Source organism: Apiospora kogelbergensis (genome assembly GCF_038363985.1).
Source record: "Apiospora kogelbergensis strain CBS 113332 chromosome Unknown utg000001l_segment0_segment0, whole genome shotgun sequence".
Taxonomy (NCBI): Eukaryota; Fungi; Ascomycota; class Sordariomycetes; order Amphisphaeriales; family Apiosporaceae; genus Apiospora; species Apiospora kogelbergensis.
Window position 1 is genome coordinate 3,901,890 of NW_027117418.1, and position 23,911 is coordinate 3,925,800.

The 23,911-nt window shown below is 53.3% G+C and overlaps 8 protein-coding genes across 8 annotated transcripts; 4 read left to right on the forward strand and 4 right to left on the reverse strand.

Annotated features, from left to right (window-relative positions):
• Positions 1 to 305: 305 nt before the first annotated feature.
• PG998_001241 (14-3-3 domain-containing protein) lies at positions 306 to 1,609 on the forward strand (the record flags this gene model as incomplete). Its single annotated transcript, XM_066868059.1, has 5 exons — positions 306 to 317; positions 571 to 578; positions 655 to 1,008; positions 1,094 to 1,181; positions 1,244 to 1,609. 5 exons carry the CDS (start codon positions 306 to 308, stop codon positions 1,607 to 1,609), a joined length of 828 nt encoding a protein of 275 aa, XP_066736474.1.
• A 1,276-nt stretch (positions 1,610 to 2,885) lies between these two features.
• Positions 2,886 to 4,409, reverse strand: PG998_001242 (uncharacterized protein; the record flags this gene model as incomplete). The annotated part of the gene is made up of 1 exon (XM_066868060.1): positions 2,886 to 4,409. The coding sequence occupies one exon, from the start codon at positions 4,407 to 4,409 to the stop codon at positions 2,886 to 2,888; it is 1,524 nt and encodes a 507-aa protein (XP_066736475.1).
• A 733-nt stretch (positions 4,410 to 5,142) lies between these two features.
• On the forward strand, positions 5,143 to 6,069 carry PG998_001243 (proteasome component PUP3; the record flags this gene model as incomplete). The annotated part of the gene is made up of 4 exons (XM_066868061.1): positions 5,143 to 5,145; positions 5,224 to 5,242; positions 5,383 to 5,834; positions 5,926 to 6,069. 4 exons carry the CDS (start codon positions 5,143 to 5,145, stop codon positions 6,067 to 6,069), a joined length of 618 nt encoding a protein of 205 aa, XP_066736476.1.
• A 611-nt stretch (positions 6,070 to 6,680) lies between these two features.
• Positions 6,681 to 9,872, reverse strand: PG998_001244 (Ca2+ transporting ATPase- sarcoplasmic/endoplasmic reticulum; the record flags this gene model as incomplete). Its single annotated transcript, XM_066868062.1, has 4 exons — positions 6,681 to 6,771; positions 6,833 to 9,459; positions 9,524 to 9,681; positions 9,755 to 9,872. The coding sequence occupies 4 exons, from the start codon at positions 9,870 to 9,872 to the stop codon at positions 6,681 to 6,683; spliced, it is 2,994 nt and encodes a 997-aa protein (XP_066736477.1).
• Positions 9,873 to 13,298: 3,426 nt separating this feature from the next.
• On the reverse strand, positions 13,299 to 14,280 carry PG998_001245 (GTP-binding nuclear protein GSP1/Ran; the record flags this gene model as incomplete). Its single annotated transcript, XM_066868063.1, has 5 exons — positions 13,299 to 13,433; positions 13,491 to 13,696; positions 13,754 to 13,907; positions 13,977 to 14,069; positions 14,215 to 14,280. The coding sequence occupies 5 exons, from the start codon at positions 14,278 to 14,280 to the stop codon at positions 13,299 to 13,301; spliced, it is 654 nt and encodes a 217-aa protein (XP_066736478.1).
• A 1,280-nt stretch (positions 14,281 to 15,560) lies between these two features.
• PG998_001246 (26S proteasome non-ATPase regulatory subunit 9) lies at positions 15,561 to 16,432 on the reverse strand (the record flags this gene model as incomplete). Its single annotated transcript, XM_066868064.1, has 4 exons — positions 15,561 to 15,689; positions 15,763 to 16,094; positions 16,150 to 16,222; positions 16,280 to 16,432. 4 exons carry the CDS (start codon positions 16,430 to 16,432, stop codon positions 15,561 to 15,563), a joined length of 687 nt encoding a protein of 228 aa, XP_066736479.1.
• Positions 16,433 to 18,072: 1,640 nt separating this feature from the next.
• Positions 18,073 to 21,368, forward strand: PG998_001247 (RhoGEF domain-containing protein; the record flags this gene model as incomplete). The annotated part of the gene is made up of 10 exons (XM_066868065.1): positions 18,073 to 18,314; positions 18,662 to 18,845; positions 18,909 to 19,229; positions 19,332 to 19,469; positions 19,596 to 19,814; positions 19,866 to 20,100; positions 20,163 to 20,388; positions 20,447 to 20,704; positions 20,745 to 20,941; positions 20,995 to 21,368. The coding sequence occupies 10 exons, from the start codon at positions 18,073 to 18,075 to the stop codon at positions 21,366 to 21,368; spliced, it is 2,394 nt and encodes a 797-aa protein (XP_066736480.1).
• Positions 21,369 to 22,269: 901 nt separating this feature from the next.
• On the forward strand, positions 22,270 to 22,828 carry PG998_001248 (uncharacterized protein; the record flags this gene model as incomplete). The annotated part of the gene is made up of 3 exons (XM_066868066.1): positions 22,270 to 22,436; positions 22,549 to 22,672; positions 22,754 to 22,828. 3 exons carry the CDS (start codon positions 22,270 to 22,272, stop codon positions 22,826 to 22,828), a joined length of 366 nt encoding a protein of 121 aa, XP_066736481.1.
• Between the last annotated feature and the right edge of the window lie 1,083 nt (positions 22,829 to 23,911).

Here is a 23,911-nt window from a genome sequence, read left to right on the forward strand (position 1 = left end):
TGGTGCCTCGCCCCCCCGTCCCCGTCCCAGTCCAATCCCATCATCCATTGCCAGCCCGCGCTTCCTCTTCTCCCTTTCCCAGTTCAGACTGGTCCCCCAAAAAAGCCCAAGCAAGTCCTCCCCACCCAGTCCCAATCTCAAACTCGTGTGATTGATTTGGACATCGATTGTCACAACATCAAGTAAATAATACTCTTTCTACCTCTTCCCCTCCCAAACTCTCAACAATCCATCCCCCCCCTTCGGCGATAAAACAACTTTTATTCCACAACCACACCCTCACACAACCAACCACCACATCCAAAATGGCTACCGAGGTATGTAACTGCTCGATTGAAGCGATCCCAATACGTAAAATCCTGCTCTCTGTCTCCCTGCCCCGAGTCTTGCTCCCTGCGGCGTCGGCTTGCGTTGTTGTCTCCTATCCTCGCCGCCTGCCTGGGTATCGCACGACGTATCGCCAGCATGTCTCTCGCTTGCATCCTTGCTTCGGGCTGCCCTCTGTCGTTCCATGCCATACCCCAACCCTCTTTGTTCCGGATCGATGCTGACCATGCTCTCTTCCTATAGCGTGAAAGGTTTGACCTGTCCCGCCCTTTCGAGTTGGCCTCCGTGTCCTGAAGTAATATCTAACCCATGTGACCCGAACTATAGCAAGACCTTCCTGGCTCGCCTCTGCGAGCAGGCCGAGCGTTACGATGAGATGGTCACCTACATGAAGGAGGTCGCCAAGCTGGGTGGCGAGCTCACCGTTGACGAGCGCAACCTGCTTTCGGTCGCCTACAAGAACGTCGTCGGTACGCGTCGTGCCTCGTGGCGCATCATCTCCTCCATCGAGCAGAAGGAGGAGTCCAAGGGTTCCGACAAGCACGTCGGCACCATCAAGGAGTACCGCTCCAAGATCGAGCTTGAGCTGGAGAAGGTCTGCCAGGATGTCCTTGACGTCCTTGACGAGAGCCTGATCCCCAACGCTGCCACCGGCGAGTCCAAGGTCTTTTACCACAAGATGTGAGCTCCTACCACCTGATCATGAAAAACACGAAATACTGTATTGTACACTTGCTGACCAAGGCCTTTTTTCCGCCCCGTACAGGAAGGGTGACTACCACCGTTACCTGGCCGAGTTCGCCTCCGGCGAGAAGCGCAAGGGCGCTGCCACCGCTGCCCACGAGGCCTACAAGGTAATAAGAATTGACACCCTATCAAATCCGATCATATATGCTAACAACCCTTTCCTTTTCAGAGCGCCACCGATGTCGCCCAGACTGAGCTGACGCCCACTCACCCCATCCGCCTCGGTCTTGCCCTCAACTTCTCTGTCTTCTACTACGAGATCTTGAACTCTCCCGACCGTGCTTGCCACCTCGCCAAGCAGGCCTTTGATGACGCCATCGCCGAACTGGACTCCTTGTCCGAGGAGTCTTACCGCGACAGCACTCTTATCATGCAGCTGCTCCGTGACAACCTGACTCTCTGGACCTCGTCGGACAACGCTGAGGGTGAGGCTGCCGCCACTACCGATGCCGCCCCCAAGGAGGAGAAGCCCGCTGAGGAGGAGACCAAGAAGGAGGAGGCCGCCGCCGCTCCCGCCCCCGCTGCCGAGTCTTAAGCGGCTTGTCTCATGTCCCCTCGACTCGACTGGTTCCGAGCTATGTGATACCCTCCTAATCTCGGCCTGGATCCGGTAAAGATAGCGATGACGTTGGTTGTGGCATCCGCCAGAGGCTTTGGTGTGGGGAGTTGGTTCTGGTATTTATCACAACGCAGGGCAGGAAAATGCAGGCCGTGGTTTTTATTTCCCCCTTTGACCGCACGTGGTAGAAGGACTGCGCAGTAGTTCGTACGTCTTTGTCTACAGCTGCCATCACCATTAGTTTCATCACTGGCTGTGTGTTCTTCCGAACCCCTCCCTTCCCCTGGTCTGGTTGTCAATGATGAAAGAAGAGTTTGGCCGAAAATGAGTCGCGGTGACTCTTGAACGGACTATTGATGGTCAATATGGACTCTGGGCTTTCCTATATCCTGCAGTGTTTTTTTCTTCTCCTTTGATTTTCCGTGTCTTGTTCCCCCTTCCAGAGATATCGCGAATCGCGTTTGCCCCCCACTACTTACTGATTTCGCTCGGTATGTACCCCAACACACGAGTATCTGGGACCCGTGCAAACTGTACGCCATAGAAACCCCGAGCATCCTTCTCTCGGGGCTTTTCGACGACCTGATTGGTGAATCCTAGGCTCAGCTGGGTAGCAGCCGACGACCACGATAACGGGCTGGTCTTTGATCATGCCTGTTTCCACCGTCGGCTGACTACCGCAGAGTCCCTATCAGGACTGGCTGGCTATAGTCAGATGTTCCAGTGCAGACAAAACCTCATATAAAGCAAAAAATCTCCAGCAAAACCCTTGTCTTAATACTGCGCACCCTACCAGGCTTTCGGTGACGGGTCCGTGACAAGTAATATTGCTATTTTATACTGAGTGTCCCGAGACTAGGTTTGTCTACTATGCTATCTATGTCATTGCCCAGCCTCGTACATACTTTATTCCATTCCGATTAAATCATGGGGGTAGAAAGACGTAGAGTATTGTAAAATATGCCAGTGATCTTATCAGGATCAACAAGCATGGGTGGTTCTTTGAGCAACCCTCCATCAACAACCCCCCTTTCATTACTTTGTACGGGACAGTGAGCTTGAGCTTGGTTGTATACTTGTATTCATCGCTTATGGCCTTGTCATCTATAACGCTCAATGTCCGTCATCCGTAATGCTGCCCGTCCTTCATCCATAACGCTAAAGTAATCACCAAGATCTACCTGATCCATTCCGAGTCCCTTGAACCACCCGCTGTACTGAAGAATTGGAAATAATGAAGCATCTCGAATAACTACTTCTTACCCAGCTTCAGCCACTTGGGCATGCCCTTCTTTCCACCACCACCACTGTCGCCCTTTGGCTTCTCGACCACACTGCCCTTGCTCGGACCCGACGCCGGCGCCGCCTCCTCTTCGCCCCGTGGGATCTCGGGGATTTCCACCTCCCGTGCACGTCGCGCGGCGTCGGCCTTCAGGAACGGCTGGCCTCGGATACTCTTCGGGACGGAATCGTCCCAGACCAGATTGATGAGAGTAGCTCCGACTAGGCCGTAGCCTGCGATTACCTTGGTGCCGTCGTCCCGGATTGGGACTGTGGCGACGCCGGCGGGGCGGAGTTTAAACGTGGCGCCCTGGGCGGCCATTACGGTGCGCACGGCATCGTGCAGGAACTTCCCAGTGTGGTCGGGGTGTATTTCCCAGCTGGCCTGCGTATTGTCCGGGAAGCGCACACGCACTTGCACCTTCTTGACGGCGGCCAGTTTGGCTTGCTTCTCAGCCTCCTCGTCACGAATCTCTTCATCTGATAGCAAGCGCTTGTTCTGGCCAGCGTTCTTAAGCCGTTGTTGGTGGAGCTGGGCATGTTGGATTCCGGGTGTGTAGATGTCATCGGGTTCAGTGGTGTGAGCAGCGTGAGGTGTGCCAGACGCGGGGGCAGAAAAGACGGAGACTGGTTGCAACGGATCAGTTGGTGTTGTGTCTACCTCCATTTTATCGGTATCTTCTTCTTTGGTTGTGTCTAGGCCGTCGCCTTGCGAATCGCCCCGAGTTTCTGCTACAGAGCTAGAAGCGTTGTCTTGTGGGGGCTCTGTAGCAGCGGCTGCAGCGGCTGCATCAGCTGCAGAGCTTGACGCTTCTGCAGGTTCCCCTTCCACTGTGTCTCCAGCAGCCTCTCTGGTGGCTTGTTCCTCCTCTTGGAAGTATTGAGAGATGTCAGCCATAGCCTCCGCGAATGTCCTATCTGTCTTCTGGAACGACAGGCGCATCGCGACACGACCAGTGTTGTATCCCAGCTGGGCCAGTGTCTTTTGAAAGTCGACAAACGTAGAGAACGATCGCTGCTCGATCTGTACTACGGGTGTCTCGTAATATAACTGTCCGCCACCTTGCGTGCCGCCGTTGCTTACTTGTGGCTCTCCGCGCCCCGTGATGTTAACGCCCTTCCCCTTGAGGATGTGACTTTCAAAGTGCCGGAGGATCTTCCATATTGTGACATCGCTCGATAGGGTCTCCGTGAGCCTCCTCGTGCCACTAAGAAGTTTCGCTTCTCGTTCGGGCAGGTCCAGCGCAACAATAATGGCGGACGGGGTCTTGGAGCGGAAGACCAGCTCGAGCTTGGCGCCAGGAATCAAGCCGGCATTGCGAAAGGTGTTGGATAGGTCGAGTTGCTTCTGGTTGTGCTTCAAGAGGTACTTGTCGGCGGACAGCTTCAATCTACTGCAGGCTTGCTCCAGGACATCGGTCAGATAGGTGCCCGGGTTGACCTTGATGGTGGTTTGGCGCAAGTCGGTGGAAACGACCTTCACGTTTGTCGCCATAATGGACGAAGCCTTTCCTGGGCCGTCTCGTACAGCAACCACCGGTCGGCTGCACAGGCAGTTCTCTAGCTAGGCTCCTCGGTTGATGATTGTCGGTTCGCTTCGAGGACGCAGCTGGGGCAGGGAGGTGGGCGGGCCGATGGTGGGGGTTCGACAGAGCACAGTGCTGCAAAGGATGTTGGTTGGTGTTGTCTGTGTATATCGTTGTTGAAAGGGATGTAGAATCTGGATGGCCCGAGGCGTGTAGAGAATGGCGCAGAAGCTGGACTGCCGTGGTTCCGCGTATGTTCTTTCTTCCTACCCTTCCGTGACTGAGTACAAGCAGGCAGCTGGAGCTGTAGATGGTTGGTTTTTGGTGGTGCCCTACGTAACTAGTAAGTAGGCAGCTCGCTGAGATACAGAGGGGCAAGGACGCTAAGATAAAGCTAAACCACAGCAAGCCGGCAGCCTCCAGGTGGTAGGTGGCACTACAACCCCCCAACCCCCCTGTAGCTGACAACAGCCGCGCCATACTGTGATTGCCTTGCGCTGGGGACACTGACGAACCGAGCCTCAGCCTGGCGCTCCATCAACGTCAACGACCGGTACTGGAGCTCCAGAACAACCCGCCATTCAGCAACCCATCCACGCCTGCAATCTGACAACCACCCTACCATCGTCTAATCTTCGATTCTCCCAAGCCATCCCACCTCTCGGTTCTTCACTGAAGCTTCATTCAACACCCCCAGCCGTCATGGTAAGCTCCCGCTGCACCGCCGCCGTCGTGTTGTCTTGTGCTTGAACAGCTAGCTAACGAAGCTCTCCCCAACCGCAGTCGTCCCCATTCTCGATAAGTACGTCGTCTATCCGATTCACACCGAGTCCATCCATCCTCTTCTGCATGCATGCATCGCCATATGTCTCCTTCCTGCCAGAGACCCTTGTAGACGAGCAGGCCACCAGAGAAATGATGCTGACCTCCTCCGACCGACAGACGGCGGCGCCTGCGTAGCCATGGTGGGCAAGGACTGCGTGGCCGTGGCGTGCGACCTGCGGCTGGGCCTGCAGGCCTTGACGATATCCAACAACTTCCCCAAGATCTTCCAGTACGGCGACGTGTTCCTGGGCCTGACGGGCCTGGCCACCGACGTGGCCACCGTCTCGGACCTGTTCCGCTACAAGGTCAACATGTACCGCCTGCGCGAGGAGCGCAACATCGCCCCCACCACTTTCGCCAACCTCGTCTCCTCGTCCCTCTACGAGCGCCGCTTCGGTCCCTACTTCGTCTCCCCCGTCGTGGCCGGCCTCGAGCCCAAGACCGGCAAGCCCTTCATCTGCGGCTTCGACTCCATCGGCTGCATCGACTTCGCCAAGGACTTCATCGTGAGCGGCACCGCCAGCGACCAGCTGTTCGGCATGTGCGAGGGTCTGTGGGAGCCTGATCTGGTAAGTTCCTTTCTTCCTGTTTCCGCTCATTCCCGTCTATGTCACATAAGGCCATTTGCTGATTTGCGAACGCTATCTTCCAAATGCACAGGAGCCCGAAGATCTGTTCGAGACCATCTCGCAAGCCATGCTGAACGCCGTCGACAGAGATGCCCTTTCGGGCTGGGGAGCACACGTGTACATCATCGAGAAGAACAAGATCACCAAGCGGTTATTGAAGGGCCGTCAAGACTAAAAGGGCACCCGGAAGCGGGCGGGACAGATACAGAGAGAGCGAGTCGGCACGAGCAAGGTTTTGCAGGTGGTGTTACGCCGGCATTGACAAAGCCAAAGGAAAGAGCACATCTTTGCCATGGCAAGGACTATAGAAGATGGGCGAAACCATGGGAATAGACCATCATCTACATGTGGCGGCACATGCCTTGAGAGGCCAGCCGTATTTGTACCACCACAAGCCTCGTTTCGATTAATGAAATGCTGAATCACGTTTACTTGACACCGATGCTGAAATGTCCCACCATGGAAACAGCCAAGCTGAGAGACCCTGCTTCTTGGGAAATGCTAGATTGGATGATCACGGGTACGAGGGTGATGGAGAATGATGGCTGGGGTGCAAGGTAGAAACTTGAGAAAAACAGGGGTATGCGATGGGTTTGATTTCATTCAGATGGCAAATTTGTCGAATTTGTTCTTCTCTATACTCTTTTAAGTTGATGCTATATGCTTGCTTGCCTGCGGCACACTGATGCAACGACCTCACTACTTCTTCCTCTGCATGATACGCGTCTAATCTAGGCATTCATCTATCTAGTCTCGCCATCAGCAACTAGATGCGGCCACTGGCGTCTAAGCCTGCTTCTTCTCCTTGGACACCTCGACGGGTATCGTCTGCATGAAGTATGCCCTCTCCAAGAACTTGAGGACCTCGTCAATGATACTGGTAGCAAATATATTAGCAAAAACGCTTTCTCTTCGGTAAAATGGGGGAAGTAGCTTACATAACAGGGGCACTAATAACCAGCACCGCCTTCCATTCATTCCAGTTCAGGGGCAAGATGGAGAACAGACCCTGAAGGAACGGAACGTAGAGCAGCGCGAAGTGCAGGGCCATGGAGAGGGTGATGGCATAGACAAGCATCATGTTCTTCCACAGGGGCAGGGTAAGGAGCGACTCGCTGGATGAGAGAGCGTTCACGGCGTTAAACATCTCAATGACAACGAGGATGGAAAGCGAAACGGTAGACGCTGACTTGGCCATCTCGTTGCCGAAGATTTGGCAACCAATCTCGGGGAAGTCAGACGAGCAGCGGTGGAAATGCGAGAGTTGCCAGAAGCTGATCTGAGGGCCCTCAGCATTGTACATGAACCACCAAGCATAGCCGGCAACCGTGGCAAGACCAACGTATGTACCGATGACCAGGTAGCGGAAGAACAACCAGCCACCAATAAGTGCCTCATCACGCTTTCTGGGAGATCGCTTCATAATGTCATGGTCTGGCGGGTTGAAAGACAGAGCAGTGGCAGGGAGACCGTCGGTGACCAGGTTGACCCACAGGAGCTGAACAGGGATGAGAGCCTCAGGCATGCCAAGAGCCGCGGTAAGGAAGATAGACACAACCTCTCCGATGTTGGACGAGATAAGGTAACGGATGAACTGTTGGGTGTTGTTGTAGATGGAGCGACCCTCCTCAATGGCCGCCTCAATAGTGGCAAAGTTGTCATCAGCGAGCACCATGTCAGAAGCCAGGCGAGCCACGTCAGTACCAGAACCCATCGCGACACCAATATCAGCCTTCTTGAGCGCAGGTGCATCGTTAACACCGTCTCCGGTCATGGCAACAACCTCGCCGAGAGATTGGAGCAGATCAACGAGCTTCGACTTATGGCTGGGTTCGACACGAGAGAACAGGGAGGCTTTCTTGGCAGCAGTGAGCTGCTCTCCAGGGCTGAGGTTGTCAAATTCTCGTCCAGTAAAGCTCTTGCCGGTGAGGTCCTCGCCCTGTCCGAAAACACCAATCGATCGGCAGATGCTTTCAGCGGTATTGCGGTTGTCTCCAGTGATAACGATGACGCGGATTCCAGCATCCTTGCACTTCTTGATAGCCTTAGAGACCTCGGGGCGAGGAGGATCAAGCATACCAACAAGGCCAAGGAGAGTCATGTTCTGTTCGATCTGGGCATAATCAGGAGTAGACTTGGCATTCTTGAGCAAAGCGTTCGAGCCGACGTTGTCGATGCTGGCAAGGGCAATAACTCGGAGACCACGGTTACCATACTCTACAACCTCGGTCATGAGGAGATCCTGAAGCTTCTTGTCAAGGGCAACGCGCTTGCCATCAGTGCCAACAAGGGTGTGTGTGCATCGCTCAATAATGGATTCGGGGGCACCCTTCACCAAGAGCTTCTGCTGCTGGCCGTTCTGGACAAGTACCGACATACTCTTGCGGTCACGGGAGAATTCGAACGTAGCCAATCTCGGAAACTTCTGCTCGTACCAGGCACTGGCGTGGTGAATGCAGTCTTCCGGATTGCTGTTTGCAGGTGCGCAAGGCCCAACCTTCTCAGCCAAAACACGGAGAGCGCCCTCGGTCGGCTCACCAATGTTCGAGAAGTTGCCGCTGCGTGCGTCGTAAGCCAGGCGAGCATCGTTACAGAGAGCAGCAACCTCGGTCATCTGACCAAGGGTCTTAGACTTCTGGTACAGGTCCGTGACAACCTTGCCGTTGCTCTTGATGTCACCCTTGGGGGCAAAGGTAGTACCCTCGACGTCCAACTCTTCCAAATCAGAACCGTTGTCGGAGATGTAGACCATCTTGCTGACGCTCATCTGGTTGGTAGTCAGAGTACCAGTCTTGTCGGAGCAAATTACGCTGCAGCTTCCAAGGGTCTCGACGGAGGGCAAGCTTCTGACCACGGCGTTCTTGGCGGCCATCTTTCGCGTACCAAGGGCAAGGCAGGTGGTGATGACAACAGCGAGGCCTTCGGGGATAGCCGCAACACCCAGGGAAACAGCGATCTTCAGGTAATAGATGGCGCCCTTGGTCCAGTTTCCGTGACTAGGATCGGCAAAATGGGGAATGTTGATCAGCCAGACCAGGACACAGATGACAGTAATGACCTTGGCCAAAGAATCACCAAAATCGTTGAGCTTTTGCTTGAGAGGGGTCGGCTCGGAAATCTGGGCAGCGATGCTCTCATGGATGTCACCGATGGCAGTGTTCGAGCCAGTCAGGACAACAACGGCCTTTGCTCGCCCAGTGACCACGGTTGTTCCAGAGAAGAGAATGTTGACTTGGTCTTGAAGAACAGCCTTGTCGTCCTTCACGACGGCGCGGAAATCCTTCTGGACGCTTTCACTCTCTCCAGTCAGTACAGCCTGGTCAACCGAGAAGCTGTTGCTTTGGACAGAGATGAGTCGGCAGTCGGCAGGGATTCTGTCGCCAACCGAGACTGAGATGAGATCGCCTGGCACCAACTCCTCCGCCTTGACTCGAGAGATAATTCCATTGTTTCGGATAACGTTGGCCTCGTTGGCCGAGTATTCTTGAAGGGCGGAGATGGCCTTCTCGGCGCTGCTTTCTTGCGACACACCAACGACGGCATTAAGGATAAGAATGGTCAGAATCTGTGGGGACGGGATGTGTTAGTGAATTGTCCATACGTAGGGTGTCGAGTGAGACATGACATACAACAACAGGGTCCACAAAGGCGCTCCAGCCGCCCTCTTCCTCAAAAAGAGCTAACACAAAGGAGACGGCAGCAGAGCCAAGCAAGATCAGGACCAGTTGGTCCTTGAACTGCTCGAGGATGAGCTCCCAGAGGGGCGTGGGTGGTTCTTCGGCGATGGCTAGATGTAAAAAAGAAGTGTCAGTCGCGTCCGAGCCCTGGATGGCCGACCCAATGGGCTAGTTGTTGCATACAGTTTTTGCCATGTTTGGATCTCAGGTCAATGACCTGCTTGTCCAACAGACCCTTGGTGGCATCGGTCTTGAAGTAGGCCAAGACCCCTTCGGTGGGCGTTGCGAACGCGCTGTCCATGACGGTGCGCTAGGCTCGCTGTTTTTCTCTGCTCAGGTGTTCTCGTCGGTGATGTGTGGAGGGAAGGGGTCGAGAAGGAGTGATAGTGGTAGGGAGATCTCGATGAACTAGCCCGAGATCTTGCCAACCATGCGCCGCGAGTGGGTGTGGTTGGGTAAATTAAAGAGTGAGGTCGAGGTTGAGATCGAGGTCGAGGTCGTGGTAGGGAGGAGATGTGGTTCAGCGATTCACAACTGCCACATGTTCTTTTTGGAGGCAGGTTCTTCTAAACTTGCCACACTCTCTACCTACTTTAGTAAAGAACAACAATCAAGAAATGTAGGGGAAAAGAGAAGATGTAAAGGTGGGCAAGGAGAAGGAGTCGAGTGTCAGAAGTTCCAAATGGGCCTAACAGTGCCCCCGGCGCCTGCTGCTATCGCTATCATGAATCCTGAAGCGCAAGTAACAACGTGTTCTTAGCTCAGCTCCCAAACTCGATTAGCAGCGGCTCCACGCTTTGTTTTTTTGCCTTGGGCCCCGGCCATCCATTCCGATCCCCCCCTGTAGACCCTGTAGACCCTGGTCGTGGAGGGGCACTTGTAGGCACTCGCCTGTGCTTAGGCCAGCCTTGATTGGCCTCGACGCCATGTCACGCCCTGCAGCGTCCCTCGAATACATAGATTTGGTAGTTCAAGGCTGTTAGATCCCTCAAAGCCTAGATTGCTTGAGGTGAACATCCATCAATGGGAGGGGGATTGGTCAGCTTCGGTTGGGGAAGTGAGACCAGCGAGACCAGTGAGACCTTGTCGCACAAACAATGCCATTTGATTGAGAGAGAGAGAGAGATCTCTTCTTTGCATGCAAAATTTGGACATACATACCAGTCACCAACCCACGTTTTTCGGCTCTGACGTCGTCTTCATACATATGTAGGTACGACCGGGCCGGGGTCTTGCCTACATACAGGTACATGGCCATTAGTAAAGCTGAAAGCTCTGCACTGCAAAGCCGACCGCCCTATCCACTCACCACTTGCGCCTCTTGCCTGCGGCTACCAGTGGCTCGGGATACATGTAGCACACTCGTACATTGCTTCGAGTAATGACTGGTGCGGCCTTTTTCCCGGCTTTCTCAATTCGGCAGGAGGCGGCTGGTGGGTTGCTACTGTTGCCGGCATGACCACCTCGTTTATATACACTGGCTGTCCTTGCCTGATGCCTCGGCTGTATATCTGCATGTTTCTGTACGTGCCAATGCCACCAGCAGATGGCCGATATAGAAGAACAAGATAGATCTTGGGGACGACTGGCTCGAAATGACGTATCGAGTGCCAACCCGAATCTTCCAGAGACTCTCCTCAGGCCGATGCCTTGGCGTACGCGCGGCAGATGGGGCACTGTTTCCACCCCGGGGCCGGTTATCCGTTTCTTCGGCCGTGCCGTCCAAGGAAGCTCACGGTCTGGCCGACCCCCCCATACTGGCCCCCATGGACGTATTGCGTTTGCAGGAGGAGCAAGGAGCTGGGCATCATAAGTGGCATTTGCTGCTTGCGTTGGTACATACGTGATCTGGGAGAAACAATTCCACTCCCGATATAGGTGACTACAAAGCTTGGTATAAACGCCCCTGGCCAGAACCTGGCCATGCGATGCCAAGTCCAGCCTGGTTTGTGGAGGATCTGACCTGTCCGTGTCGTGTCAAGGCCCATGTGGCCTCCAAGTAGCCATCCACGCTTTATAACATAGCACGCGTGAAGATACATTATATGCACGTATATTCCTTCTCCGTCTCCCATGCTTCCCACAATGGTCGAGTGATGGGTTTCTCCCCCTCGAGAGCATCCGAAACCCTGAATCCACAGATGAGACAACCTGTGTGTTGTAACGGCAAATTTGTAGATTTGTTTCGTCGTCTCCTCTTCGCCCTTTTCTTCTGCAGTCTCCCAGGCTAAGTCAGTATAAAAACCTAGATATTGAAAAACACATTGTCTTTTCTAAGGATAACACTCGCTTTACTGGGAAGTGCCGCCCCAGATATAACCGCGTTATCTCTATTACTATGTCCATTCTAGTGCAGTTACGTGCGGTGCTGTGAGTATATTATATCCAAGACCAATATATTGGTTGAGTGCCATTAAACCCCTATCATGGATATAGTAGCCTGGACGAGTTGTCAGCAAATAAGCATGCTGGCGTATATGCCCTCACGTTGTGTCCGACGGTGCCTACCGCATGCTAGCTAGTACAGGACAGCCATTGGATGGAAGAGCTAGGGTTGTTTGCTGTGGCTGTTATCTAAGCACGTTATAAGGGCGTATAACGTAATCGCGCAGCTAAGATCGTCAATGCACAGGATGATTCCCAATATAGAGTATGCCCTTACATACTCCTTACTCCAGTCACGGCCGATGGGACCGCTTTTACGCAACGCCACTCCGCCCTTATGAACATTGGAAAGGATGACCGAGCCCGGCATTCCGGCGCGTGGACGGCGTGGTGAGCCTCTGCACTTAGAGGGGCTCAAAGGAATATATTACGAAAGATATGAGATTATATATATCACGGGATATAGACAGTCTAGGACGCCGGCCTTTTCCCGCGTGGATCATTGAAAGAATACGGGACACTTGGCATTACACTGCCGTCAAATGTATAATGTAGTACAGATTGCCAGGAATCGTTGAAAGGATAGCAGTTGGGCTTGGTCCGACCCGTCTTATCTCATACAGAACACGCCCGCGTCCAGAAACAGGCACTCCTCACATATTACAGCAGTTGTTAACCTCGTAGAAGAATGCCGCAAATGAGCCCAACAGCTTAAAACTAACGTCGTCTTGCCAAACCTGTATTGATGCCCTCACACGGACAGTCCACTAGATACGGATGAGGCTACTACGTCTTTCAACACCATTTAACGCATAGGATAACTCAGGTCGTTGAGGATGATGATCGCCCGGGTGACGAACGACTTAAAGACGAGTAGGTGGGTATCTTGCTAATGTCACGGATGTTCGTCGTTGATATTCTTGAATCAGTTTGATTGGTCTCGTCGGTCTTCAGACATCCCCGAGAATTGTACTCTGCGCCAAGCCAAGAAATGATGCTGAAAACAATGTGAAGAACAGCGGTGGTGTGAGTAAGCTTTTTGGGAAGAATGATCGCTTCTCATCATGTCTACGTATGGTGCTATCTAGAAGCTGCAGATGCAGCAATGCGTGAATGTCTGCCATTTTCTCATTAAAGAGTATCGTCTCCAATCCAGAGCGCGGGCGCGCGAGTTTTTGCTGCCCAATTCTCTATCCATGCTGAACCCAGCGGCTCTATCGTGGCCCATCAAGTCCGGCGTTGCCATAGAGTGTAGCAGGAGGGAAGAATGAGGCTTCGCCAAGCCACGACAGGCTGACACACCAGAGCAACCACCAATGATCGTTTCGTCGTAACAGATTGTTTACAAATCGTCGTCCTCCTCCTCACCGGGCAGAGGCATAGCAGCGGCGTCCTCCATCTCCTTGCGGTACTCCTCAAGAAGCTTCTCATCGACCTGGGCAGTAGGGGGAGCCAGGGCAGGGGCAGCGACGAATTCCTATAGCTTATATTAGAAACAAATGCAAGGGGTTGCAGAACTATTGTTGGTACTGACCAGAGATGGGTTGCCGACCAGCTTGCGGGCAAGCCACAGGAAGGGCTTCTCGAAGTTGTAGTTGGACTTGGCACTGATATCGTAGTATTGGAGGTTCTTCTTGCGGTGGAAGGTGATGGTCTTGGCCTTGACCTTGCGTTCCTTCACATCGACCTTGTTACCGCACAGAACGATGGGGATGTTCTCGCAGACACGGACGAGGTCACCTGTTTATACCAAATTAGATCACAGTAAGCGCATTGTAGGTGGATCGGTCTACTCACGGTGCCAGTTGGGGACGTTCTTGTAGGTGATGCGGGAAGTGACATCGAACATGATGATACCGCACTGTCCGTTGATGTAGTAACCGTCGCGGAGACCACCGAACTTCTCCTGGCCGGCGGTGTCCCAGACATCGAAGGTGATCTGACCGAAGTTCTTTGGCAGGGGTCAGTAGGCTGCGCGATTTGGTGATAGGATGTAGAGTCGGATCTGGTCCTGGCTTACCGTGGTGAAGCCCAGAGGGTGAACCTCGACACCGAGAGTGGCCATGTACTTCTTCTCGAATTCTCCTGTCAAGTGACGCTTGACAAAGGTGGTCTACACGTCGGGTTTGTATGTCAGCAGGCTGTTGAGATAGCGGGAGAATGGGCAGGCAGGCTTTGTCGCAGGCGAGGCGGTGACCCCACATCGAAGACACGACGACAACAACAAGAGAGAGGAGTAGGTTTTTTTTCCGACTTACCTTGCCGGTACCACCATCGCCGACAAGGACCAACTTGAAGGTCGGGGAGTTCGTCTGAGCAGCCATGATGAACGAAATGGGCTGTTATCAAATTGTTGTGATGTAAACAGACACAAATGTCGGGCTGGGCGCAAATGAGTTAGCGGGGTGTGATGTTTGTTGTGTTTTGTGTGGGAAAGCTTTCCAAGCAGCAGCGGTAGTCGTAGTAGTAGTGGTGGTCGTGAAAGGGAAGGAGGGGTTGGTTGGCAGATGGTTCGGTTCGTTCAAATGATGATGTCCACTCGGTGCTTTTAAGCAAGCCAAGGCAATATTGAATGCTGAGGGATCAGGTTGGGCGAGGTGCAAGTGGATTGAGACGTACCTTGTTTGATGCTGTGGTGTGGTGTAGATGGGAGAAGGACAGAGTGAAATCGCAGACCGATGCTCGGGTTGCCTTTTTCCTTGGTTGATTTTATTAGTATGGCGGGCAGAAGATTATTCGACACCAAAGGCAGGTTGGGTCACCAATAATCAAATCCAGAGGTTTGTTTTTCGCAGGAAAAGTGGGGTGTCCATTCCCTTTCCCTGTCCCTTTGCCTCAGTGACGCTGCCTCCTGTCAAGTCCAAGCAGCCCCTCCCCAAAAGTCGCTTCCAGGCGCTCTCAGGCTCTCTCAGGCGCTCTCAGGCTGCTTGCAAGTCCTCCCCTCTGCCTTACTGGCACCACCAGATACCAAGACACCACTTGCACCAAGGCGTCTAGCGTTGCCATTGGCGAGGGAAAATTTGACAGGCAGGGTGGTGGGCCACGTGACGAGGTGGGGGCTGATTGGATCGAGTATTGATTACCTAACCTTTTGGTCGCCAAGGTTGGTTTGGTGTAGAAAGAAAGGACTTACTCCGTACCGCTGGCCGCGAAAAAGACGGTTTGCCTGCAATAGGCAGAAATGACGATGCGAACGGTGGGGCCCAAGAATGTATGTGATGGTCTCTCTCTACACAGTAGAACCTGAGCAAGCAAAACTTCATACTGAGAATTGACGCATGCAGCTACATGGATTTTTATATTGCAACGGTTTTCTTTGGTTGGGCATTCTTCATCGCCTCTAAACTCACTGCTTATTAATTGTGCTTGATCCCTAATCTAGGCACCATTAGGCAGGCTTCTTGCAGAACACATCTGCCCATCTCATTGGGTCGTCAGAGCAGGTAACCAACCGTCCTGCTGTTGAAGCCTGATCTTTCCCGGCCACTCTGTCTGCAATCTCTGACTAGGCTGTCAGGGACTGCATCAAATGCGTGGCCCCGTTAGACAGGAAAGATGATTTGGTTGCAAGCCACCCGGGACCTGCCTTCGATATATCCTTGGCTCATACGGGTAGGATGTGGCAGCCGAGCATACCTCGACCTCCCCAGTTCAGTCGTGGAACGAGCGTGAGCTGAAGCTCCTGCCTTCTGGTCGCGTCGGCGCTGCGCGACACCTTGACGAGCACGTTTTGCTGCAATGCCAGTTGTTAGCCTTGCCCACCCAAGCAGGTTGGTGTTTTTCCTGCAAGCTGCCATCTCACTTACACCCTGGTTTCCTTGAACACATTCCGCAACCTTTTTGAGATTGTCGTGATTGGCTCGGTTTACATAGCCGAAGTTCCGAATCTCGTCGCCCGCCTTCAGGCCTGCAGCATCTGCTGGACTGTTGGGGACCACGCTATTGACTCTCGCGAATGGCTCGTCCAAGGTATCTGGGATGGAGTCGCCCAGCATTCCAGGCCCGCTTGTCGTTGCCGAGGGCGCATCGTCGTGGTCTTGTAACGTGGCGAAATGTTCGTGGAGGTGCTTCTCAATAGCGTTCATGAGGTCCTTGTAGTCGTTGCGAAGCAGAATGATGCGTGATCTGGTCGTGCGAACTGTTATTGGGTTAGCCAGAGTCTGGTGGTTGCGTTGCATTTCGCAATCACATACTTTGCGCAACATCAATATCAGCTCGTGGAAATCCATCAGGCGTGGTAAGAGGTGTTTCCATCGTGACTCCGTGCTGCGTAGTCGGTCAATAGCTTGTTCGCGCCCCATCGATTCGAACCACCGCACTTACCGAGTCAAGTACGCCCCCGAGCGCTTTCAACTCGGCCTCAAGGTTGTCTTTCTTTTGCGACAACTCGGCGAACGAGAGGTGGGCGGCATTGCCGTTGGCGAGGGGCCTTGAAGAAGGCCCCGAGGGGATCGTTGGTGCGTGTAAGTTATCCATTCTCAATGGAAGGCCCATTCTATGGTGTAGTCGGTCAGGTCATCGTTGAGAGGTTGAGAGGAAATGATGGTGCTCCTCAGACGAATTTCGATATTTCCCCTGCCAGCCGTTTGGATGGAGATGTCCTGTCGGTAGTGTAGGTAGGCAGCGGGACGCGTTGGCGGGCAGCCAGACTTCTATTTCCATAGGTCGAAGACGAGGTGGTGGGTGGGCTTCTAGCGCGGGGTCTCAAGCTAGCCTGACAACAAACATCCCTCCTTCCCTCACTATCAATCAGCATAGGTTACCTGCTGATACGCGGCGGGTAGCGGGAGGCAAACGGGAACTACCTACACATCCATCAAACCATCGTCACATCGCCCAATGCTGTTCACTCAGATACAGCTATATCGAAGGCCTGTGCTCACGACAGGTTCGATCAGGTCGAAGCACAGTGGATGTCTATGTTATCCAGTCTTTGCCTGGTCCAAGGTCAGATGTTAGATATGTCTTAGCAGATTGCACAGCTCCCTACCTACTTCCTACAGGTCGATGCTTCCGGCGATGGCCTGCTCAATGCCAGGGATATGGGATCGATCAGCAAGAGCAGATCCATGTCTTGCATGCATTACATGTAGGAGCACAGCAGTATCAGCTGGTCAAACACCGAGACCTTCTTAATCCTATCAACATGCTACATGAAAACATATGCCTCGAGCAGGGGACCAAATGGTTAATTACGAGCCAAGCTTTTCCTTCAACCTTATTGGCACTGTTCCAATCCCAGGGCCGCATCTCAACAATCGAAGCCTCCCGCAGCAGCTGCACGATCAACGCAGTGCGAATGGAGGAGTGCGACTGGATGGGACAGGATATGCCATCAGAGGAAGAGAAGAGGGCAAGATATACCAGTAGCCAACTTCATCTCATGTCGTGGACAACATGTGTTTTCTTCGCCCTAATATCGGTTCCGACATGCTGCAATTAGAAAGGGCTCCAGCCAATGCCAAATCTACCTATCTAGGAAACGAGCGACATTGTGGGCACTGTGATCTTCGTTGGCTTATTTTGCAATCGGAATGTCGCTGGGTCTCAGACGCTGTCGATATGACGCAGCTTCTCTTTGGTGTCACCATGGGACACCGTGATTGTGTCACAGTCTCATAAACAAGACGCCATCTCCATCGCATTCAACGAAAATGGATATGCAGGAAGCTACAGAAGTCAACTTTGCCCCAGGCCCGTTCCATGCTCCTTGCATATCTCCTGCCCGGCCTGGGGATTCGTCACTACCTCACTCTCCTAGTCACTCTCTCCCTTCCTCGACTCGAGGCCGAGTGTACCTAAAGCTTCCCAGCACACGCTCTTTCTTATACTACCATGTTGCAGGCCCGCAACTTCACTGTTGCATGTTTCGAGGGGCAGGCCGATCGGTCTGCATCTTTGACTTTCTCCTGTCGTTGTCATCTGCATATCTTCCCTGCGGCCAGTCATTATGTTTTGATCAATGACCAGTTGGTGGCTGGTATTTGTTGTTGCTGTCTTGGTGGTCCTTTTTGGCTCTTGGAACAATTTTTGGCATCTTCAGTTTTTGGTTCAATAAATCCGCGTTGTGCTCCGTCTTCGTCTTCTTCTTTATCTTGGTCTTGGTCTTTGGTATCATGGCCACTCTGGTTTTGAGCAGTGAACCCCCACGCTTCCGCAGCTGTTCCACCGGTAGCAGAGCCGCCGACAGCTGGGTCATGCCGGCCTCGGACCGTCCGTCTCTGAAAGCTAGCCGGACGAATCCTGACCTGGCCGGCGGCGATATCACCTTGTCCCTTGGAAACTCGGAGGCTTGGAAAGACTTGGACAACATTGCAGCGCTAGGATTGTCGTTAAACGCCGAAGGTGATAACGAGCCGTCGTCTTCGCGGACCGATATCCCACAGATTAACTTCGATGATGGCTGGAATATATTTGAGGACACAAAGCCGCCTCAAGCTGCCAAACCCTTTCACAAATGGATCAAAACGCTCCAGAGAAGAGCCCACCGGCCCAGGAATCGAAGAAGGGGGGTAGTAGCAGCGGGTCGCACGAGCTGTTTCCTCCTTCCTTGGCTGACAATATCTCCAATCATCGACACCGGAAATCTTCGTCAGACTCTTCATTTGGCTATGTGACAGGGGTCCGGAGCGCAAGTATAAGTCTTGCGGGCAGTGCAATGACGCGTTCGAAACGGAACACCGTGAGATCATCTCGTTGTTCGAGGACAGAGCGCAGCAGCAGGGCGTCTTACTCGAGGACACGATTCTCTGAGGAGAGCACGCGGTTGGAACGAACCGTATCGGCTGATCCTGCGGTGATGGAGCGCCAACTTCAGAGGCGTCGTGTCATCGAGGAACTTATAAGCACAGAGGAAAGCTACATAGGAGACATCAAGTTTTTGATGAATGTAGGAAACCATCTTGTCCAACCCCCCTACATACCCTAAGACTACTTTACTAATCTCACAAAGGTCTACGTTACGATACTTGCTTCCCTGCCAACACAGCACCAAGGACTACGCTCGTCAATTAATCGGAATCTAACAGATATTGTCGAATTACACGAGGGTATCCTTGGCGAGCTACACCGGGTAGTCCCCAACTCGGAGTATACTCAGCTGCAACAAATACAGCCGGCTCATAAACCCCCACCCAGGCCAAATCATCAACGATGGTACAGTCTCGACTCGGTTCCAGAAGTTAAGGACGGGACACCGTGGCTGCGAGACATTCCCGGCATGGTAGCAGAGCCCACCGTGGCTGCAGATGTTGCACAGGTGTTTGGCGATAGGGTTAGTGGCAAGGTCTCCAGCCTGCAAGCCTTCAAGTTACCGAGTCGTGTCGAGCCTTTAGGTTCCGTACTAAGACCAGGCTAACGACTGAACTTCTGCTAGATGTATCGTTTCTTCGTTTACGAAGAGTATGGCGCCAAGTACGAGATGATGATCAAAGACGTGGCGTCAACTCATCGTGCGATGCCGCAATGGGAGACGTATCAAAAAGGGGCTGGAGGCGCTTGCAGCTTCATTGGGGTCCGCAAACCACCACGTGGACCGCTCGAGAAAGTCACTCACTATTGGTGATCTTCTGGTCAAGGTGCGTTGAAACCAAAATTACTTTCCACCGCACAATGCCTCACTCATACTGATTTGAATCAGCCGATCCAACGGATCTGCAGATATCCCCTGCTTTTTGCGGAGCTGTTGAAGCACACACCTGTCTATGACTGTCCGAATTCACATGCCCAGATTGAGGATGTTCTCGTTCGATTACGCGAGGCTACGGCTGAGATCAATCGAGCCACCGACGATCCGTCTGTGAAAGTAACATTGGAAAAGACGTGGCTGTTGCAAGATCGGCTGATGTTCCCAGACCAGGTATGGCCTTGTTCTCTGCTACCAACATTCGCTTGTACTGATGAATTGCAGTCGTTCGATACGAATACCAAAGCCAACGTACGCTTGCTAGGGCAGATTCAGCTATGCGGCGCTCTGCATGTCTGCTGGCAGACAAGAAAAGGCGTTAAGGGACAATACATGATATGCTTGTTATACAGGGATTCATTATGTCTTGCGACTGCCGAAGGCCTACACCAAGTATACGTCATTCAAGCATGCATTGGTTTGAACACGATCAAATTGGAAGAAGCGGACAACTGTCGAGGTAATTCACTCATCTCACGTCCCTTACAGATGATTGCATGCTCACTTGGTTACACTTGACAGGCCTCCAATGCCATACGGCCCCTTTCTCTTGGAAATTGGTTTTCGAGATTGATCATCAGCTTTACGAAATGATCATGACTGCATGTACGCCTAAGGAGGAAATGGAATGGCGAACCCGCTTGACTGGCCTGATCCCAAACGAGCCGCATGATCACCCTGAGGCGCCCTTATGCAGCTCATTATCGTTGGACATCAAAAAGTCTTGGAACTGTATTTGGAAAACCAGGTACGCTCAACACAAGTAGAACCTGGTCTCTAACCCAATACTGACATATCCGGTGAAGGCACTGTGGCGCGCCGTCTTTCGATCCACCGGGCCACGACCGTTGGACCCAAATCTTCCTTATGCCAGGTTATACTGAAAAACACTACTTTATTGAAAGATCCATCAACTGCTGGAGCAGTGTCTCCAATCAACCGCTCGCAGTCTCTCTTGACTACGAATTCGAGAATCCCCGTTCTCTCGCCGGGTCGCGGCGAACGGGCGCGCCTCGAAGCCTTACTTGCCGATGTTTGGAGCAGATCGGCCCTACCATTCCCCGGTATAACGAACCGGTCCAAGAGCGAATACTTGGTTCGTAGCTCTGCCTCAGCCATGAAGCGGAAGCTCAGCGTTGCGAGTATCACGAACACGTTCCTGAAACGGACGCCGAGTACTACGAGTGTGGGCCAAGCCCGGGAGAAGTCGGTTGCCGATAGATCAACGGATCGCGACTACCACCCTACTGAAGAGAGCAGCGGGCAAGCTCGCAACACGGCTGGCTCTCCGACCCTGGACTGTGACTTTTCCACGCCATGGTTCAGCCTGGAGGACGATTTTGATTACGTACAGGGTCGCCTCCCCGTGATCTGCGACGAAGTGGAACGGGTCAGCAGCTCGAGCCCGAACTACTCGGCCTTCGACGACGCTTCTGTCCATGGCACGGTCAGGAAAATGGAGCCGCCGCTGCCGCCAGCGCCAGTACAGCGGCAGCAAGAGGAGGCGACGGGGCCGGCGACACCTCTGTTGACAAGGCCGCTGTCGGCATCGCCGGCGAACAGTCTGCGGCCGAGTCGTACAAATACGCAGTCGGCCAAGTCGCTGTCACCTGTTTCAACGGACAGGAGAAAGGAGAACGTGCAACACCATGTGGCACACGCAGCAGAAACCCACCCACCCGCTCACGAGCCGGCGCCGACTCTCAAAACAGGAAGCAAGTGGACTAAAGTCGGCGTGTTGAACCGGGGGCTCAAGGCCGGCGGGCTCCGGAGCCTTTTCCGCTAAGCCACGTGTCATGATGATAATACCCTCTATTGCGTTTGTTTTTGCTGCACACGGAAGGACACGATTTTGACGATGGTGTTAGTACTCGGACACTCTCGTTGCCATGAAATGCTTGCCAGCAGCCGGTCAGTCTTTGTTGGACAAGCGTACTGCTCTTTTTTGGTCTGTTTTGTTTTGTTTTGGAAGCTTGTATATAGACTACGACGATACTCGGGTCTTCCTGATGCTGGAGAAGAGTATGTTCTCTCCCTGTTCTATCTGTGCATGTGCCGCCCCTTCCCCCAATGCCGTCAGTCTACATCGGCGATCTCGCAATCGCAGGTACCCGTCTCCGCGGCTGGCTCTGAGTGGCAGTGGTGTCGGTCAATTGATACAGTGAGGGGCAGTTCTATCTGATTCCTTGTGATGCTGGCCGGTTGCTGGACTTGTACCTATTGTTAAGCTCCAGAATGACGTATGGCGATTCCAGCGGATGGCGGGGTAGTTTTACTCTTGGAGTGTCAGTAGTTCGTGGTCGGTGCGGCCGTGCCCATCTGCTCCCGCCTCGCGATGACGTAGGCATACGGCACTGATGCGCGCAACGCCGCAAACAGCGACGAAATCAAGGCTTGCAGGCGAGTTGCTTCTTGGGAGCTGAGCTGGCCTTCTGCTTGACCCCTCCACCTCCAATAAATTCCATCGAGAAGCCTGCCTTTCCCGTCATCTTCACTTCTCAATCATACCCAACAACAACAACCACCACCACCACCACCACTTCCGTGATACCCCTCACCGCGTACCTTTACTCTCTACTCCCACCTCTATTGTCACCTGCACACCAACACCACATCAACAACCGTCAAAATGGTCAAGGGCGAGGCTACTCAGACAAAGTTCCACTACAAGAGCCAGGATGGCGAGGACTTCATTGTCTTTGTGGACGACGTCGAGGCCATGAAGAAGTGGAAGGATGACTCTTCGATCCCCATGGCTCACTTCATCTCTACCTTCAAGATCTTCGTCACACACAAGTAAGTCGACGTTGGACCCCCATTTGCTCGTGCAGCAGTGCGGGGGCGAGCATCCAATACTTTGACTCCAAGTTGGGGAAACGGCGGCTAACCTCCAACCTCCCCCCAACAGGCAAGGCACTCAGGGCCAGCTTGACGGTGCTTCCAAGGCGACACTGGAGAACGAGTTCGGCACTTCCAACGACGAGGAGGTCATCAAGGTGATTCTGCAGAAGGGCACTCAAGAGACTTCCCAAGTAAGCTTAGAACAAACCGCCCTTCCAGTTCCCCATGCCCAGGCCAGCTGCCGCACAGAAACGACTAACATGGCGTGATAGTTCCCCGGTCGTGATGGCCCCAAGAACGACGCCCAGATGGGCAACATCGTCAACGGTCAGCCCGGTGCCCGATAAATGCGACAAGGATATGTCAGCCGCTGTCTGAGAAGGACGCGGCTACCGCTCGATTGTGAGGAGGCATACAGGCGCATCAACGGTTGATGGCGCGACGAGGTAGTATTGCAGATTTACTCGGAACTCGCAATGATGCAGAGTCAAACTCCTAGAAGAGTGCCTGCCTACCTGTCATAGTTGCAATGAGCAATGCTCTGAATGAGACACGATATGAACAATTGTCGTTTGGTTCCTGTTGATGTGAAAGTGACGCGACCCGTAGACCTTGTTGAGTCGCCATCTGTTGGCTCGTAAGGATACGTATTCGAGTAAGTCAGCCACTGATCGTGACGCCGGCGGCGCGAGGAGCATGGAGGCTTCCCCGGAACGATACCACTCTCTCCAGGGTGCCGGCTAAGGGTTGGTCAGCACACGACGCCGTTCATGTCCAACTTTCACACTCACATCCACAGCAGCTCGTCCTCACGAAAAGATAACAATAAAAAATACCTGAAGCGGAGCACTACAGTAAAATACTCACTGCTTTTACAGACATGTTCCTCGCTGCCGCCGCATCCGCATCCGTCCCAAAGGCCCGGGTGGCTGGCTGGCTAGCTTTGGCCATACCCACTGCTATACCACATGACAATCTCCGGTTCGTTGGCACAGGGGGTGAGAAGCGGGCACGGCATCACGGATATGCTGGAGTGTTGAGCGGTACTCTCTCCTCCACGTTGTTTGGCATGTGTAAACACTTAATTGAGAGCCGTGATTCGCATTACGCTGTATCAGTCCATGATCAACAGAAGGTCAATTACCATCGTTCGATCTTGGCTCGACTCTTGGACATCCCGACTCTGGGTGAGACATGATATTCTCAACAGGGATACCATCATCCGATGAGTTCATCACCAACCCGGAATGACGGGAGAGCAACCGAGGATGAGAGTTTGCAGTTACGGTGCAGGCTCTCCGTTCACAGGCAAGCTGGGATGGTTCTTGGGGACTTCTTGATTCCCCCTGGCATCGCTTCCAAGTTCCAGCCCGGGCCGGCAGTTCGGCTTGGCTGATTCAAAGATGCCGCACAGCCATTGTTTCGGAACT